We start from the raw sequence: 19,151 nt of genomic DNA, 5'->3' as shown, positions 1-19,151 counted from the left end.
TAAATTCCAAATAACCAAAAAAGGTGATTTTGTTAAGATAAAGCTTTACTCTATTAATGATCACATGGAAAACAAGTGTTTTTCAAAAAAATAATTAGAAAACAAGTATTATTGTTATTAACATTTAGACTAATATTTTAGAAACTAATGTTTTAGAAATTAAAATCTGCACCATGTGTAAGCACGTTGAATATTTTCGTTTTCATACTATAACTTTAAGTTTTATAAATCCTAATATGATATGTGACATTATGTCTAAGCACAAAATGTTTTGTAGAAAACGTCAAAGTAGAAGAAAAATATATAATGAAACAAAGTCACAGATAATTAGAGAGGAATACAAAATTTGGAAAGAAATACTTTATAAAAATGGAAAATAAAGTATAAAAAGAATTTTTGATAAAAAAGAAAGTATAAAAGAACTAAATAATAGAGATGGTTAACAAAAAAACAATTAGAGACGACTAAACATAAATTATGAGGATATAGATGAGAAAAATGCTATATAGAATAACAATACTAATTAGAAATTAAAAAAAAATTGTAAATATAAATTAAAATGAAATAGTCATAGATAAATATAACTAAACATTAATAGTACCATATAGGTTATTTTAATTAAAATGTATATAATATCATATGATAATTTTTTTTAGAAATTATATACTAAAAACTAAACATAAATTTAAACCTGAATTAACTAATTTAAAAAATATCAATTGTCAAATATATTTTCCGGGCGTAGCCCGGATTTTCTCCTAGTATATAGAAAATCTAAAAGCCCTCTAATGTGGTGGCTTCCTCAATTTTTTCATCTAAGATTTTTATAAAATTTATTATCTTTTTAAATAATAATAGTATCCATAAGATGACTTAAATATTAAATTTTTCTCTTATACAAGAGTACACCAAAAATTATTACTAATCACATACACCGCCACTAGGCGTACTTATAAAAAAAAAAAAAAAAACATCTCAACATATTTAGTTATTGGATTTTCTTCTGCAGTAAGACGGCATCGTTTTACTGAAACTTAGCTTAATTAATGAGTTAGGTGAGTCAACGGGAGGGAAGAAGACCAAATTAGTCTTAAAAGTTAAAACTCGTTTGGTAACAGTTTGGTTTAAAGCACAGAAACAGTCCTTAATAACTTTCAATGTCATTAAGAAATAAAAGTTACAAAAAAAAAAAAAACAACACGAACCTTTGAGGAAGAGATCACTCTTCGGTTTCTCCAATCCTTCATATGGTTGGTGAAGATCCTTTATTCTCTCCATTTTCAATTCAATTTTTGGCTGATCTAATTTTTGGACTCAGATGTCGGACGGAGGAGCACCGTCGAGGTACGTGAAGTTGACGAAGGAACAAGCTCCGGTCGATGAGATTAATCCCGGCGAACTCAATCAGCCCATTGAAGTTTCTCATGTCTGTCTCTTTCTTCTACTGATCTGATTTTACGAATTTGATATATCACCTGTTTACGATTCAATCGAGAATATTAGTGATTTGCGAAAGAGATCCGTAATTCATGTTCTTCAAATGATCAATTTGAATAAGGCATGCTCGATTAGTGACTCTTAGATCAGAGTCTATTTGGATCTTTGCTCTGATTCTGTCTGTGTTAACTCATCCGCAGCTAGCTGTTCACAAATGCAACGAGTGTGGCCAACCTTTGCCTGAGAATTTTGAAGCTCCTGCTGATGAGCCCTGGACTACCGGAATATTCGGCTGCACCGAGGACATGAATAGTTGTAAGTTCTATCTAAAATGTTGCACACATCTGTATAAATCCCATCATCGTTTGATTGATCTCACTGGAATTAAGAGCTTAGTCTCAGTATAATATCGGTTTTCCATTCCGATTTGCCTCGGTTTTGATTCACTTCCCATGTCTTATACTCTCTTTACAGTTTGGTTGGGACTTTTTTGCCCAAGTGTTCTATTTGGGCGTGTCTATGAAACTCTGAGTGACGAGGAAACCTCGTGGACAAAAGCATGTATTTGCCATTCCATTGTGGTAGAAGGCGGTCTTACTGCCGCATCGATGCTTGCTTGTGTTCCCGGTATTGATCCGCATACGTCTTTTCTTATATGGGAAGGCTTGTTGTTTGTTTGGTGGATGTGTGGGATATACACCGGAAATGTCCGCCAAACTCTGCAGAGGAAATATCATCTCCAGGTAATCAAAGTTTTCATTAACATCTATAATCGATAAAACTGCGAAAAGAATCTCAAAATGTGTGTGTTTTGTTTTGGTTGATTGAAACAGAACGCTCCATGTGATCCATGTATGGTGCATTGTTGCCTCCACTTTTGTGCGGTTTGCCAAGAGCACCGCGAGATGAAGAACCGTCTTTCGGATAACTTTGTGATGCCCATGACTGTTATTAACCCGCCACCGGTTCAAGAAATGAGTGCTTCTGGTGACAGAGACCACCACCACAACTCTGTCCCGGTTTCACACCATAGCTCTGATCTTGAGATGCGGCCATTGTAGTCTCAATGTTCCCCATCAGATTCAAGGTTTTGTTTTGCCTGAATCTACTTTATATGTAAACCGATTTGGTTTGTTTCAAAATCAAACTTATATACTAGATAGATTCTGTTTTTCCATGTATAATCATGATTTATCCTTGTCTCAAAATTAAGATTTTCTATAAAAAAAATCAACTATTTATCGTCAAAAAATATCTGATTTGAGTTATTCTACTAGATATGCATTATTTTTTCTATACGTAGCTTGCTAATTTTCTCTTTTTTTGGATAAATATGAATTTGTTTAAAGAATCTTTAAAAGATCGTAACACGTTTTGCATTATATATTTTTATATATCTAGTCCTATTAAAATAACAAAATACCAAACTTTTTCTTATAAGTAACGATAACTACGAAATTAGGTACACAAGTCTCTGCCCTACGTTTTATGATTAGATGATACAAAGGACCACTTCAACCCCAGAGAAGATGATCGGAGGAAAGATTCCTGACGGCGACTTACCTGTTTCATCGGCGGAGTCACGAGTTTCTGCATCGCTACCATGTTTTCCGGCGAGTGTTGAAGGGTTACGTAGACGGAAGAGTTTAGCTGAAGCGGGGAAGAGAGATATCTTCTACGGAGAAGATGACGTGGCAGATTTGATGTTTAGAGAAGAGGAAGTGGAACAAGACACGGTCATGAGAGCTTATAGAAGTAACGAAGCTATGAAATCGATCCAAGATACGAGAAGAAGACAAAGAAGGTTGTTTTGTTTTGAATGTTTTGACTTTCTCAAACTTTTTTTCTCTAGAGATCGAAACTAATAACCCTAACAACAAACAGTGTTTCTTGTATCTCTTTATCTTGTAAATTCTTTAGTTCGTAATTTAATGAAAAGCAAAAAAAAAAAAGTTCTTAACCTTGTTGAACAAAATGGATACACAATGTGATCCGAAAATTGACAAGAGTTTTATTATTATTATACATAACAACAGAACATTGCAATACATAAGCGTTTTGAACATTTGACTACAAATTTGGCAGATTTTACAACAGAGTAATAATGCCCGGAGAAGAAGAGAGTTTCTGTATATAAGAATTTTCAGGGCACATGAAATGCGAGCACCTACATTTTCATTACAAAACATATGTTCTACATTGAACATCATCTCTTTTTGAAGAATTTGCTACCTCTCTTTCCAATTCCGGTACCTTCTAGACTCGATGAGAGATGAGACCTTGTGTCCGGTCTCCACGTTAGTTCTTTGAGAAGGGAGAACAGAGACGAGAGTGCCGCTGAAATTTCACTGTCTTTTATGTTCTTACATGATACTACTCTCATGCTCTCAAGCTCTTCCCAGTGTAGAATTACTGACTCTAAACCGCTTGTTGTTAGTATTGAGCATCCTTCCATAGATAAAAACCGCACCCTCCTGCATGAAACAAAGATGATCAAAATCCTATCTTTCACACCTTAGAGTATAACTAGCATAAGAGTTCATTATTTCAAGGGAAATTCTTTCAGGGTTTTGTGAAAGTTTTTAGATTTATCAGCACCCAAATCAAAGTGGAAAACAATGAATGCTCTTCACCATTCATATTAACCATAGTATCATATGCAACATCAACACCAAGTTTAAGTTTCTATGATATAGTTCAGTTAAAGAACACATTAGTTTCTGAGAAGCTGCAATTTCACATTTTGGCAGTTAAATTGATGGGATCATGTTGTGAAAAAAACAGAAAACTATGGCTTCTTCTCTTTGAAGTAACCATAGTTTCTGTATCAAACACATACAAATCAAAGCAAAAACAGTCAATTCTTTTTATCACCCATATTAAAACTTCAGTCAACAACATAGCATGGAATTATGTCTTATGCTAACTATATCATGTGGAACAAAAACACCAAGTTTAAGTTTCTATGATACTGTTCAGTCAAACAACATGTTACTTTCTCCAAGAAGCTGCATTTCACTTTTCGGCAGTTAAATTGATGGGATTGTGTGATATAAAAAGACCTAAGAGGAACAACAGAAAACTATAGATTTTGCTCTTTGAAGTAACCATTTGAATAACAATCAATGAACTCAATAATTAAAGGGAAACATGTATAGGGAAGTGATCTAAAGCCAAGTTACCTGAAAGCTTTAGCCAAGCTGAAAGAATCATCATCCAATCCCCAACAATCCTGAATATTAACCTTAGTTACTCCATCACACACCTTAAACAACGCTCTCATCCCCTGCTTGTCATTCAAACAACACCTCTTGAGTTGCAAACTCTCCAGAGCTGGACAAGATCCCAGCAACTTTTCCGGTCCAGGACTAGAATCTATCTTTCTACAAGAAGAAATTCTCAATGTCTTCAAACTCTCAAAGTACGAAAGCGCCGCAATCCAACCATCATCCATTCTATGGTCACAAATACTCAACTCATCAAGCACTTCACAACATTGCCCAATTGCTTTAATCCCATCAAAACTACCTTCACAACCACTAAGCTCCAGCTTCACCAATCTCTTACACCCTTGTGCTAAAATCGTCAAACCTATATCCGAAACCGATGAACTATACAATCCGTCAACACTTGCAACCAATCTCAAACCCCTCAGATTTTCACAAGCAGCAATACCACGCAAGAGATTATCACTACACTTATGCAACTCTAACTCCTGCAAATCAGAACAGTCCTCAGCTAAACTCAGTAATCCCAATTCAGTAGCATTAATCACTACAAGCTTAAGCAAATCAAAACTCCCTCTTCCTAATACCCTAAGCCCTCGATCAACCATTTCATTATCCAACAGATTCTCCTCAACAAAATCCCAATTCGACGACGAATCGGTCGATATATGAAACGAAATCGACTTATGACATAGCAAAATCCCTGAATTCCTCAACGGATTCAAACACGCGTTAACCAAATCAACATTCGTAAGCTTAGGAAACCTCGAAACAAGCCTCCCAGACATAACAAAATCCCAATCAAAAACCTTCATTCTCCTCCAACGCCGTCCTTGTAGACACAACCACCGTTTACACACGAGTGCCACATCGTTGTTCTGAGATTCAGGAAGCTTCTCAAGGATCTTAAGAAGGAGAGAATCTGACAAGGAAAGTGTTCGATCGACGTCGGAGAAATCAGAGGAGAGGGATTTGAACCTGGATCTTGGTGATTGAGCTTGGATAACGGCGGAGACTACTTGCTTGAACGACGTCGTTGGATGGTTTAACCATGGACCGGTCCAGCTTGAACGTCGTCTTCTCAGAGGCGATTTGGGACTCGTCGGTAACTTCTCCATAAACGACATCGTTTTCGATTTCTTCTTCACGTTGGATTGGATCTCTCTCTCTCTCTGGTTTGATTTAGCGGCGGATTACAAACTGTTCTAACGGATACATTGAGAGAGAGAGAGAGATAACGAAAGAGAAAAGAGACAAGTTCGAATTTTTATTTATTTATTTTTTGGGGTAAAATAAAATAATAAAAAAATGGTTAATGGGAATCATTTTGAGTTGACCTTTGACTTAGAATGAGACAAAGATAGTGTTGTGCACATCTCTACTTAAATTGTGTAAAATGGTCTACTATACTTTACTAACTTTAGCCTTAAAACATTGGATTATGTTGTTAATTATTAGATTACTAGTATTATGACCCGTCCTACGGACGGTAAACTATTTTTTGTATTATTTAGAGTGTTTCTTTTGTTTTGTAATATCAAAATGTTATGACCTAACCACAAATTTAAAATGCTGATGAACTTCTAAAAACGTTAAAAACAAAAAATCATTAAATTATTACATGTTTGAGGCAATAGTAAATCAATCCCGTTAAATTAGTACCATATTGAATGATAACATAGTGATGAGTTTATAATGAAAAATACAGAAAAAAAAAAACATAAAGCTATTATTAAACCGTAAACAAAAATTAAAGATACATGAAAATATTATTGTTACCTTATATGTAGATGGAAACTGACGTGGGTTGTGTAGCTTTCTCTCGTGCGCTTTGAGACCGTAGCTTCTATAACTACATGATATTGGAGAGAAGTTTTTGAATCTTCAAATGGATTTTAGGAACACTTGTATGGTTCCTTTGAAATATGCAGAATTAGGACTTAAAGCAAGATTGATAAACATATAGAGAAGATACCGTACCTTAATATCATGGCTTGATCAGAAGCTTTCAGTCATAGATGAGTGCAGTTCAGTTTCTTTTTCCGCTATTGATACTTTGATCGCTGCACATGTCACATAGTTTTAGTAATGATTTTTGTTACAGATTTCTATATATGTGTATAAGGGAGGCCAGTGAAACTCACATTGTGCTCTTCCGAGAAAAAAAATGAATCTGGAATAAAGAGAAATTAATCTAATAAAAATAGAAGACAATAAACTTGGATCGAATACCATTGTTTTTTCTATACAATTTCAAATCGATGGATCTGGGAATGATTTAAAAAAAAAATACGTGATGGAAAGCTGGAGAAAGCAAGAGCAAGAGATAGATTTAACGTGAATTGGATTTTTGTAGAGGAAGATAAATCGGTTTGGAAAATCTTGAGTTGGTTACAAATTTCCAAAGAAAGTGGTGTGGTGTGTGAGAAAATTTAGGAATTTTTTTTTGTTTTTACATATGTAGAAAAAAAAAGAAAATGGGCGGTTTTCTTTTTGAAAATTTTAAATAATTCTTTAAATTATAAACAAATCCTATGTGGCATAATTTTATTGGCCAAGTGACTTGTGCTTTATACTATAAAGGATGATTAACTTAATATGCGGATTTAAGATAAGAAAAAATGTTGATTGATTTTTTTCCAAAAATTTCATTCGAATTTTATGATAATTAAATTACAAATTTACAACCACTTTGATAACCACACTTTGGCTAGGTTGATAACCACACTTGGGCTACGAAGTGTGTGGCAAGTAAAGGACAACATACAATATTCGTGGATCAGGAGATTGAAGCCGATGTATCTTTTTCATCCAAGATTGTTGTTGATTGCAAGTATTTATTGAGTAGTTAGCAAAATAAATGTAATGTTTACATGAACTAGTACAAACATGTATATAGTTTGAAAGAAAAGAAAAATGTATGTAGTCTTTACAAAATATATTTCTAATGTATGTTAAAATATGATATATAATCATATATATATTATTATTCATTTCGAAAATTTGGTGATTTTCACTAACATATTCTAATAATACTTTTACCAAAATGTAAGTTTCAAAACTTAAGCCAATATAGTCATTGAAGATTGCTCAACATAGTTTTCACTTTTCAGTTACAAGTCGTATAACAAAAAATTGCATAGGGCTAAATGTAACTTAGTATAATCCCCTACCTAACCTGTTTCATACGCATACAGTAGTATATTCTACGTCTCTTTATTTTTTCCTACCCGATGAATACTCATGGCATAGTTTTTCTAAACATAAATGTTCATAAAAATTTTGAACCAAAACAGCTAAGGTTCTTAACAATATTTTTATTATAAATTTTGCATCATTCAAAGTTAAAAACCTCATTAGGAGATTTTAATTTTTTTCTCCTCCAATGGTACAACCTTATTAGGGGTTCTTAAGAATAAATAATTAATATTTTGAAAATAATTTTATTTTAAATTTAATTTATTTTGTTAAAATTTATAAAAATATCATATTTTTAAAACTCAAAATATATTGATTGTCATGAAATTTTTAACATACATGACTCAAAAACATATAAAATAGTATTGATTTTCAAATCATAAACATATAAAAAAAAATTCTTGTGTTAAAAATTCATCAAAAAAAAAAACCATCAACCAACCAACCGTTGCCATGTCAGGGTTTTTAAGGGTTCTAAGACCATCCTCGACAATGGTCTCTTAGTATTAGCTCTTATGATTTGTTTTAATATTAATTTTGAAAAATTTATACTTAAGAGATTGAATAATAGTTTTAGTTTTTGTGTGTGTATAATGGTAAACTCTTAAATCCCTAAATCCCCAATTTCCCAATTCCATGAACCCTAAATTCTAAAAACTCTAATCACATCAATTCATACAATGAGAGATAGATTCATACCATGACAAACTGATCGAGTTAGCGAAACATTAACTCCGATTTGCAAATTGAAACTCGGAGATCTTATAAAAATAGTCTCCGATTTCGAAACCTCACATCACCGATTAGGTAAACCGAAGATGCCATGGATGACAAACGTCGGTGGAGATGATGAGTTTTCATCGCTAACATTGTTTTTGAAATCCTCACTCAAATTGTATTTCCATTTGTTCATTTTTTTTTGACATATTTAGATCGACAAGGCCCGATCCATAGTCAATCCCTACTACGCGGGATAACGCGATTTAGTGGAGTCGAACTCCGGTGGGGAAGGCAGAGTCAAGTGGACTTAACCACTTGACTAAAGGCACATCCCCTCCATTTGTTCATTATTGATATAACATTTGAATTTTAAAAAGCTGTGTGTCTATTTGGGTGGGTTGTGGGCATACCAATTTTCCGTGTCAAAATATATATGTATCTATTTGTTCATTTCGTTTCAATTTGAAATGAAAGGTTTTGGGCATAAAGTTTTTTTTTTTTTGTCAACAGCTTAAATAAAATAGATGCTCAAAAGAGCCATTCCTGGGGAATGTTGTTTACATAAGTGATATGATGCGGTTCGGTACGAATTTTTCGTGCCAAATTATCCGCTTTTACATTTGCGCTACGCGGAATTAAAGATAAAGAAAAATTAGAAAATTCTTCCTTGTCACTCTTCAAGTCTTCCAAATACACTGAGAAGGCCGGCCATTCGGTTGGGGAAGACACCATTTTCACCAAATCTGAACAGTCTGTAAAGAAAGCTACATCTTGGTTGTCAGCACCAATCATACACTTCATCGCCCAGAGTAGAGCTTCGATTTCTGTATGTAGGGGGGATAGACTTCGCCGGATGTTTGCAGCTCCCATGGTTGGCATCTCTCCATTTGCCGATGTACAGTACCACCATGTTCCTGAAAAAATATCAGTCATTTTCCATGATCCATCCACGAAACACCGATGTCCGGAGTAACTGGAATCCAATGAAATCTCTTTCACGCGATTTCGAGTTACAGTATCTATAGAACCTTGGTTGTCAATATGTAGCTCAGATTGAGCAACCTGCCAAGCTTGTGCCTCTTTCTCCGCTAAATGTAGGACCTCTAATGGGTCTTTATCCACATTATCAAAAATCTTCTCGTTTCTCGCTTTCCAAATATACCAAATTATCCATGGAAATGAAGATGAATCAATCTCTGATGGAATTCTCCAGAAAAGATGATCCAAGTTCGCGTAAATAGAAGCCGAGGGAAAAATCCCTGTAACCGAAGGGATTGGAGAAAGAGCCCAGATTTGTCTTGCAGGATGACATTCAAAAAGTGTGTGATTAATTGTTTCCTCCGCAGCGCCACATCTAACACATCCGGTGTCACAATTTATACCTCTTTTTCTCAGATTCTCTGTAACAGGTACGCAACCTGATAATATTTGCCACAAAATATGTCGTAGCTTTGGTGGACACTTCACCTTCCATGCATAAGCTTTCAGAGATTTGATATCCGGGCCAAAAAATTTAAGGTTGGCATCAGAAGTCTCTATCCGTGCGGTATGGTAACCCGATTTAACCGTATAATTTCCTGACTTTGTGAAATGCCAACCAAGGGTATCCTCCTTAGTTGAGACACCCAAAGGTAAAGCACTAATCAGCGCGACATCCTCTGGATCAAAAAGCTCCGCCAAGAGATTCATATTCCAAAAGTTTGACCGGCTATCGATAAGTTGATTAACTTTTAAAGATGGGTCAGTAATTGAACCATTACTTTTTGCTGGTCTCGGGAATTGAGCTGGTATCCATGAGTCCTCCCATACTGAGATGGACGCCCCAAAACCAACTCTTTTAATAAGTCCTTTAAGAACCAGAGATCTAGCTGACATTATACTTCTCCAACCATAAGAAGGAGAGTACGATTTTATATTATCCAATGGATTGGATTTTCGGAAATACCGTCCTTTAAATACCCTTGCAAATAGTGACTCAGGAACCATAATCAAACGCCATAATTGTTTAGCCAGTAACGCTGAATTAAAATCATCCACGTTCCAAAATCCTACCCCACCTTCCGATTTACTACTACAAAGTTTTCCCAAGCCATCCAATGCATTCCCCTCGATTCACCGTTTGAGCTCCACCAAAATTTTGCGACCGCACTCGTAAGTTTAGAAGTTATTGATTTTGGTAGTCTGAAGCATGACATAACATATGTTGGTAATGTCGTAGCTACCGATTTAATCATAACTTCTTTTCCGCCTTTCGATAAAAACTTAGCCGACCAACCATTTATCCTAACCTGAAGTCTATCTCAAACAAAGGAGAAGATCTTTGTCTTAGATCCACCAAGGCTTTCCGGTAGACCAAGATAAGATCCCATGCCACCAAGATTGTGGATACCCAGAACCGCTTTTATTTCTTCCTTAATAGACGCATCAACTTTGTAGCCAAATTGAAGAGAAGATTTTGAAAAATTAATTTGTTGCCCTGAAACCGCTTCATATTGTTTTAGAATTCCCAAAATTACCCCGCATTGTTCTTTATTGGCTTTGCAAAAGAACAAACTATCATCAGCAAATAAGAGATGAGATACCGACGGGCTAGCTGTGGATACCTTGATACCTGTAATCAAGTTTTCACGTTCCGCTTTCTTAATATTCGCAATGAGTACCTCCGTACAGAGAATGAATAAGTAAGGAGATAAAGGATCTCCTTGTCTAAGTCCCCTCTCTGGAATTATTAGCCCTTTTGGTTGTCCATTAAGTAAGACCCTATATTGGACTGTTGTGATACACCACATCATCCACGAAATCCATTTTTCGCAAAAACCCATCTTCCTTAATAATTCTTCTATGAAACTCCATTCAACCTGATCGTAAGCTTTACTCATATCCGTCTTAATAGCCATAAATTTTCCTTTGCATGACTGGTTAGTTCTCAGACCATGAAACATCTCTTGTGCTATTAGTATATTATCCGAAATTAGTCGCCCTTCTACAAAAGCAGATTGGGTCTCCGAAATAAGATTTGGTAAGATCTTCTTAAGTCTTTGACATAGGATCTTTGATATAACTTTGTAACCAACATTGCAGAGACTAATAGGCCGTAATTCTGTCATCCGAGTCGGTCGCTCCGTTTTTGGAATAAGACATATATTAGTCGTATTTAACCGCTTGTCAAAAACTTCTTCTTGTAAAAAAGAATTAACGAGAGTTAACAAATCCGATTTAATGGTAATCCAGGCTTTCTGGAAAAACAAAGCTGTCATCCCATCTGGTCCGGGTGCCTTATTCGGATGCATCATAAATAAAGCCGCTCGGACCTCACATTCCGTCGCGGGAGCCGTTAAAAAATCATTAGTCGAATCCGTTATTATTGTCTGAACCTCTGCTAGAGACTCCTCAAAGGTTTGAGGATTAGTTGTAGTGAATATATCCTTAAAATAGGAAACCGCTATGTTTTGAATATCTTTATCCTCTGCAGACCATATCCCATTTTCATCATGTAGACCAGTAATCCGATTCCTTGCACGTCTCTGTTTTGTAAGAGCATGAAAATATTTCGAATTATTATCCCCTAATTGCATCCAAAGGCCCCTACTTTTTTGATACCAATATAGCTCTTCATCTCTATAAGCCTCTTTCAGCTGCAATGTTAATTCCGTAATTTCCTCTCTTGTTCTCGTATCATCCCGTTGAGCTGCATTAAGTTCCGATTTCAAGTCCTCTATTTTTTTTCGTCCATAAGAAAATAAATCTTTCCGCCATAAAGTTTATTATATATCAAATTATATAAAGTCTCAACTTTAGTTCGTTTTCTTACTCAAGGTAAAACTATTTTTTCATTAAAACTTTTGATTGGTTAGAACATAGGAAATTAATGACATAACATGAGAAAAAGTAAAACTGATCTTATTCTTTTGGGACGAACCACGAAGCAGTGAATGTCAGTATCATCAGTATACAAGGAAACTAAAGTTTGTTGCAGGGCAACATTAATTATTACCGGACCACTCGATCTCTGATTTTGAAAGATTTTTTTTTTTTTTCCTTTGCCTTCTCAAATTACATAAAATACAGTAATGTAAAAGTCTTTAATAACTTTACCTATTTTTTTTTTTCTTTTTTGGGGATGAAACTTGAGTTATTCTTTGAGAGAGTTACAAATATACATTTATGATGATAAATACAAATGATATTCACTTGCAGATAGAATATCAACTACATGGACATAGGGCATTTACACGCATGCATACACACGCACATAAGACAAAATTATTGCTATGGTTTCGTTCTTGTTTTTTTTTGGTAAAATTTGTGTTCATGTTTTATGAGAGAGAGAGAACAAGCCAATGGAGGATGAGAAGCTAGGGTTTAGGAACAAATATCATCGATATGCAAAATACAAATTGACAAAGATTTCATATGGGTACTCAGAGAATCAAATCCAAAACAAGGAAACATTCACCACAAGAATCCTCATCGGAGAATCACCGGAAATCATAATTAAACAAAAGAGAAAGTGATGATGATACCAACAAAATTTAAAATAAAAGAGACAGGCAATAAAATATATATAAAAACTCCATTACTATCATCACCCATCATTTCATTTCATTACATCAAATTTGATCATCCTATATACATAAAATGTCTGATCTTTTTACTAATTACATCATCCATCATCATCTTTACTTCTTACATAACCGTATTTATATCAATAAAAATAAGAACTTGATTATCCTATATACATAAAATGTCTGATCTTTTTACTAATTACATCATCTTTACTTCTTACATATATAAACATGATGATGAGATGATGATCTAGATCACATGTTACGAATCTTACGACGTTGAGCGACGATGATCATCACAGCAACAAACAGAAGCAGAAGCAAAACCATAATCACACCAGCCATCATCGACACTACTGAACTCAGAAACCTCTCTCGCATGGTTGCAGCAAAAGCCCAAATCAATAAGATGAACAAGAAAAGCAAGAAAAGCATAACCCTCCACATCTCTTCTTTCTCGCGCTCTCTCTCTTTTTTTTCTTTCTCTTTGCTGTTTCTCTAAAACTTTTGCTTGGGGATGTTATATCATTCTTAGTCTATATAAAGGCCAAGTAATTTTGGACACAAAACAAAGAAAAACAAAGTTTTGGTATCATGAGTTTATTATCAATATAAATTTTAGTAATTTCCACCCAAGCAAATTAAACACTCAGACGCTGACATGCAAACTTGGGATACAACTAAGTAAAGATATTTAATATATATGCCATTTTGAGAAATATGTATGCATTTAATTTTCCATTACACCAAAGAAAACACATAAATACGTTATACAAACTAATTAAAGAAAAACAAGGTTTTGGTATCATGAGTTTTTCTTTCAATATTAATTTTAGTAATTTCTATGCAAGCAAATTAAACTCTCACACGCTCACATGCAAACTTGGACACGACTAAGTAAAGAAATATGATATGCCATTTTAGAAATATGTATGCATTTTTCCATTAATTACACCAAACAAAAACAAGGTTTTAGTTTCATGAGTTTTATTTTCAATATGAATTTTAGCAATTTACACACATGCAAATTAAACTCCCACACGCTCACATGCAAACCTGGATACAACTAAGTAAAGAAATTTGATATGCCATTTTTAGAAATTTTGATGCATTTATTTTTCCATTACACCAACACCACATTTTTTCATGCATGGCCACAACAACTCATAAGTTCAAACTAGTACTCTAGATGGTATTTTTCCTCATATAAATTAATTATTAATCTACCTATCGTAGAAGCTTTCTCTTGACAAAATATTTATTAATATATATCAAAACTATAAGCTTATCAAGTTCCTCAAAAGGGAAGGGATTGCTTTGCAATCCAACAGTGTAATTAACCTTTTGCAAAATAAAAGACTAATTAAGCCATATTGTGCTTTAATTGTAATCTTCCAATGCATCAAATACAACGTTATAGAAGCTTTTAATTGCCACCTCCATAATTTTGGTTTGTACGTAGTTTGTTTGGCTTAGCTCCTCGAATTCATCAACAAAATATTTCCTCCAATTCTTTCATCCACTTGGAACCTAGCAACGCACATCCAACCTTTTTTTTCCAACTTATTTCTATAATTAAGAAGGTTCTCTCTTTGAAACTAGTCTAAAAAAAAAACGTACCAATTCTAGCAGCCAGTAGTAGTAACCCTGAGTTCCACCATATCAATGATTGTTTGTCACTCTTCCATCTATTAATTGTAGTAACCTCTCCCTTCCTTACCGAATTAGTCAATTGTTGAACATAAGGAAAATACGTTTACATTATATATACACTAGTATTATTTCTTTCCACTTCATTACATTTAATTCCTCCAGGCAACTTTAAACATATTAAGTTAACGATAAACTTTCTAATTAAGTACATTAGTATTTTAGATATTAATTAGTTGAACACTCTCTCATCAGCTAGAGTACCCTCTTCTCCCATTTTCAAAAGGTGGTGGCTTTTGAAAATGCAAGTTCTTCTCACTCACAATCCAGAATTCCAGATTTATCTCCAAACCAATTTATGCAACGTAACTTAAGAAGATATATCTTCTTATTAATTTCACCCAAACAAGTTATCGAAACAGAGCATTCTCTGTTATTAGCAGTGGCGGACCCAGAAATAAATTTTACCCGGGTCAATACTTAAAAAAAAAATTATTTCATAAGCAAATAAAAAAAGAGTATATAAACTGCTGTTATTTTTTAATTTTTAAAAGTATATAAGACAAAAAGATATGCATTTAAGTTAAAATGGAAAAAAAAAAGACTAAATATGTCATTTGGGATGCTTGAACCCAGGTTTAGGTGTGTCAACAACTTGAAAAATACCAACTATGCTGTTGGAACTTTTGTTGCTTATAAACACTAAAATATATTTGATTAATTTACCCAGGTGACCCACCTTTCTTGTAAGTGGGTCCGCCCCTGGTTATTAGTACATTTGATTGCTTGACAATTAAGTTACATGCAATCCAAACTTTTAAAACACTTTGATTGCTATGGTCGTAAGTGTCTATACGTGTGGTTCTCGAAATGTTTTTACTTACTTAGGTTGTTTCTTTACACTCAATTCAACTTCTTCTTCTCTATTTTGAAACTTCACGCCGGAATCTTCACCTGAAGAGCTTATGGTGAGCAAGTCGTCGCTTGCAACTTGTTCACGGTGACATATGTGGTCTAATTTCTCCTACTTGAGAAAGTCGAAAGAGGTACATAATCAATTATATTGATGATTAATCATAGTCGTAAGTGTTGGACTTACTTCTGTTAGAGAAATTCGAAGCTCTTCAAACATTCAAACAGTTTAGAGTTACAACATAAAGATAAATTGGACAACCTTTGGTGTGTCTGAGGTATATATAATCCAGGAGTAGAATACAACTCTTGTCTTAGATGTTGATGGTGCTCGGCGACGAGTTTCGGCGGTTCTTTGGTTTATGTTACTTCCTCTCGCTGGTTTGTCGTCCTCCTCGTTTGCATCCATATTTTTTTGTTCCGGCTCTCTTTTTATCGGGCTATTGGATTTGTTTCTCTTCCGCTGCTTGAATAAGTTATTCTAAGTGGATGGAGCTTCTGGCTGGATATTTGCTCCCACATGTCTAGTCGTTTATTTGCCTTTAAGCCTTAGAGAGTGTGTGTCTTTTGGGCATTTGGAATTTGGGCGATTATAGGTTTAGGTTGTCCGACAGTTCTTTATGAAGATTTCGAAGCTTTCTTAACCAGGATAATTTGGACAAAAGCAATCAGCGATGGAAACTCATCATCAATTTCGGAAAATGCCATGGGTTGTTAATTGAGCATCTAAGCTTTATTTTTATTTTTATTTGTGTGCTCATTTCTCACGTTTATTGTTCGAGTAATGCTGATATATGTTCGAGATGCACAAAACTATTTCGTTTATCTATTTTTTGTTTGTCTTTTCTTTCTTTTGAAGTTTTTGTTTTTTTGGAAGAAACATAAAAGTTTTTGGCTTTTACGTTTTGATACATAATAAAGGAAAATGCGTTTATGTAAAGCGAGCATGACAGCGTACTTAACTTAATTATACACATATTACAAGCGCGATATCGTATGGTAGATATTAATTAATATTACATAATAGATTTCGTAATATTCCGTTTGTTAGAAATGATATATTAGCCAATAATGGTAATAAGTATAGATCACTACAAGAATATTGAGTTTTAATAGCATTAAAAGATAACGATTTATGTATTTATGCTATAGTTGATTTACCCTTAACTCTTTTGTAGCGTTTCTAAATTGATACACGCTATAATATGTTATGCAGATAAAAAGTTATGCGCTGGCTCAATTTTTTCGCTCATGGTATATGATAGCATATATACACAACTAAAACGTTATGGAAAAATTAGCGGGAGAAAAGAAGTCAGTGACCGCCTAAACTAAAATTGGGCTCTAGAAACTCTTATCCAAAAACCCTTAAATTTTTTATTTTTCTTTCACTTTATTCATCAGGCTAATGAAACCGTCTATCTTCTTTGACTTCTCTTCATCTCCGTTACTCTATTCTCGCTCAATCCACTTCTCCTCTTTGCTTCTTAGTCTCTTCGTTTCTTCATCTTCTTCACCTCTTCCTCTTCTCCCTCTTTTCTCGTCTTCTCCAGCAAACTCATTTTTCCAGATCTAATTTTTTTTTTTTTTTTTCAGATCTCGTCGCCGCTTATGATGTACCGCCAAAGTAATCGAAGAAGACGTAGCGAGAGATGTTATGCTAGTTTTCCGATAGTTACAAGGGATCTCCGCCTTCCACCCTAGCTCCATCATTGCCTCTTAGATCTGTCGCCGTTTCCACATCTTAGCCGCCAGTGAGTCTCTTCCGAATTCTTCTTAATGTTTGAGATATTAATTTAGGGTTCTCCAATTTGTGCTTTTCATCCATAACTCTTACGATTTTTTAACTCTTTGTGTTGGTTTTTTTTTCTTCTAATTTGATTTAATTGAGCCACGAGGATGGATGTATTTGGTTCGATTTTTATAGGAATTGATGTTCTCAGAGATGAAAGTGAGGGATAATTAGGAACAAATACGATCCTTTTCGTCGGAGCATTGGATCTGTGTGGCCTCTCGATGGTAGAAGGGAGGAGTCCTAACAGCGATTGATGAAGAGATGAGCGATATTGTGAGGATTAAGACAACAGATCGTGAAGATAGGTGATGAATCAAGTTGAGGTGAAATCAGATTCGAGGTTAGGGTTTAATCTTTAATTTATACTAGTTTAAGGGTAGTTATCAAGCGGAATTTTTCTGTGCGCTTTTATTTTGTTCTCTGAGAAGCTAAGTTGTATATTTGATTGATGTTTTTTGTTTAATGTAGGCATTGAGATTCTTAAGTACGTTGACACTGTTACTCCGAAATACAAGCCAAAGTTTGATGCTTTGGTGAGCAAATAGATGAGAAACTCGATTGCTAATGTTTGTTTTATTATAAGTTTCTCTTCTATAAGATCTTTTCAGTTGACTTAACTTTGTGTCATGTTTGTGCCATGTTTCATGCTATATCTAGTTGATGCAACTTGTAAGGTTAATCAAAAGTTGTGATTAATCATTTTGTTTTAAATCTACACATGCTATTCTAGGTCAAAGGGAGGCGTCGTGGAATCTGTTCTTGTATGCAACTTGAAAAGTTGAGTTAGGAGAGGAGGATGGGATAGAACTAAGGTAAACAAACCAACATTTCTTGTGAATTCCAATTTTTCCGTACTCTTTGCTTAACTTTTTTTTATTTCTTTTGTCAACTCTGGGCAGAGAGTTGCAATATGTCGTGTGTCTTCAAGTGATCGAGCAGAGAAGGTCCATTTCATCCCTTTAGGTTCCAACGCTAGCAAGGTCTGGGTAGAGGTTTTCAAGGTTGATGGTGCACGAGTGTGGAGAGCAAATTGAGAATTTGAAACATTTGCATGGGTTTTATATATGAAGTACTTTGAACTCCTTATCTTGGTGTTTTATAATATGTAGAGCTTAGGTTTGACTCTTCATGACAAATAAATGAAGTATTTTGATTAAATATACTGTTTCTTATACCCAGATTTATATATATTGATTCAAATTAGTATAAAACAAATAGAAATGGTTATATTTATATAAAAATAACAATTCCAAAATGTTGTTAATAATATCATTAATAACAACAAAAATACGCTATTATATAATATTTAATTACATTCAATTAAACGTTATTGTATACGACAATATGATAGCAGAACAAAAAAACGTTATCTAAAGTGTCTGACCTATTATGACGGGCGCAGATATAGCGTTTGTCAAAACGCTATAGAATAGTTAGATAGCGTTATTCGGATGCTAAGAAAAGCCATTTTTCTTGTAGTGGATGAGCACGTAATCATAATTGTATACTAAAGGGCTTTTAAAGTTATAAATAGAAAAGTAGATAATTGTCCACGAACCACGATTATTGAAAAAGAAAAGAAAAAAAAAGACACAAGCTGCTTTGTTGCAAAGGTAAATTATTATTTGTGAGATCTCTCTAACGATA

The 19,151-nt window shown here is 34.3% G+C and overlaps 3 protein-coding genes and 2 long non-coding RNA genes across 7 annotated transcripts; 3 read left to right on the top strand and 2 right to left on the bottom strand.

The window, feature by feature from the left end:
- Window positions 1-1,088: 1,088 nt before the first annotated feature.
- LOC9301933 (cell number regulator 6) lies at window positions 1,089-2,689 on the top strand. The gene is made up of 5 exons (XM_002865813.2): window positions 1,089-1,250; window positions 1,319-1,426; window positions 1,638-1,752; window positions 1,912-2,180; window positions 2,271-2,689. The coding sequence occupies exons 1-5, from the start codon at window positions 1,248-1,250 to the stop codon at window positions 2,496-2,498; spliced, it is 723 nt and encodes a 240-aa protein (XP_002865859.2). The 5' UTR covers window positions 1,089-1,247; the 3' UTR covers window positions 2,499-2,689.
- A 79-nt stretch (window positions 2,690-2,768) lies between these two features.
- LOC9300186 lies at window positions 2,769-3,399 on the top strand. The gene has a single exon (XM_021027988.1). It carries the CDS (start codon window positions 2,934-2,936, stop codon window positions 3,300-3,302), a length of 369 nt encoding a protein of 122 aa, XP_020883647.1. The 5' UTR covers window positions 2,769-2,933; the 3' UTR covers window positions 3,303-3,399.
- A 65-nt stretch (window positions 3,400-3,464) lies between these two features.
- LOC9301932 (F-box protein At5g51380) lies at window positions 3,465-5,906 on the bottom strand. Its single transcript, XM_002864063.2, has 2 exons — window positions 4,620-5,906; window positions 3,465-3,911 (listed from the first exon to the last, which is right to left on the bottom strand). The coding sequence occupies exons 1-2, from the start codon at window positions 5,789-5,791 to the stop codon at window positions 3,644-3,646; spliced, it is 1,440 nt and encodes a 479-aa protein (XP_002864109.1). The 5' UTR covers window positions 5,792-5,906; the 3' UTR covers window positions 3,465-3,643.
- Window positions 5,907-6,493: 587 nt separating this feature from the next.
- LOC110229021 lies at window positions 6,494-7,042 on the bottom strand. The gene is made up of 3 exons (XR_002332531.1): window positions 6,809-7,042; window positions 6,645-6,727; window positions 6,494-6,516 (listed from the first exon to the last, which is right to left on the bottom strand). It is a non-coding gene; the product is annotated as an uncharacterized LOC110229021 (long non-coding RNA).
- A 9,970-nt stretch (window positions 7,043-17,012) lies between these two features.
- LOC110224942 lies at window positions 17,013-18,678 on the top strand. 3 transcript variants are annotated; one of them, XR_002329397.1, is made up of 5 exons: window positions 17,013-17,463; window positions 17,601-17,844; window positions 17,973-18,037; window positions 18,235-18,316; window positions 18,404-18,678. It is a non-coding gene; the product is annotated as an uncharacterized LOC110224942 (long non-coding RNA). The 3 variants fall into 3 exon arrangements; XR_002329398.1 differs by having other exon boundaries at window positions 17,019-17,463; window positions 17,653-17,844; XR_002329396.1 differs by having other exon boundaries at window positions 17,021-17,463; window positions 17,637-17,844.
- Window positions 18,679-19,151: the final 473 nt, after the last annotated feature.

This window comes from Arabidopsis lyrata, assembly GCF_000004255.2.
Source record: "Arabidopsis lyrata subsp. lyrata unplaced genomic scaffold ARALYscaffold_8, whole genome shotgun sequence".
In the NCBI taxonomy this organism is placed as follows: Eukaryota; Viridiplantae; Streptophyta; class Magnoliopsida; order Brassicales; family Brassicaceae; genus Arabidopsis; species Arabidopsis lyrata.
This window is presented reverse-complemented; position numbering and strand designations above follow the sequence as displayed.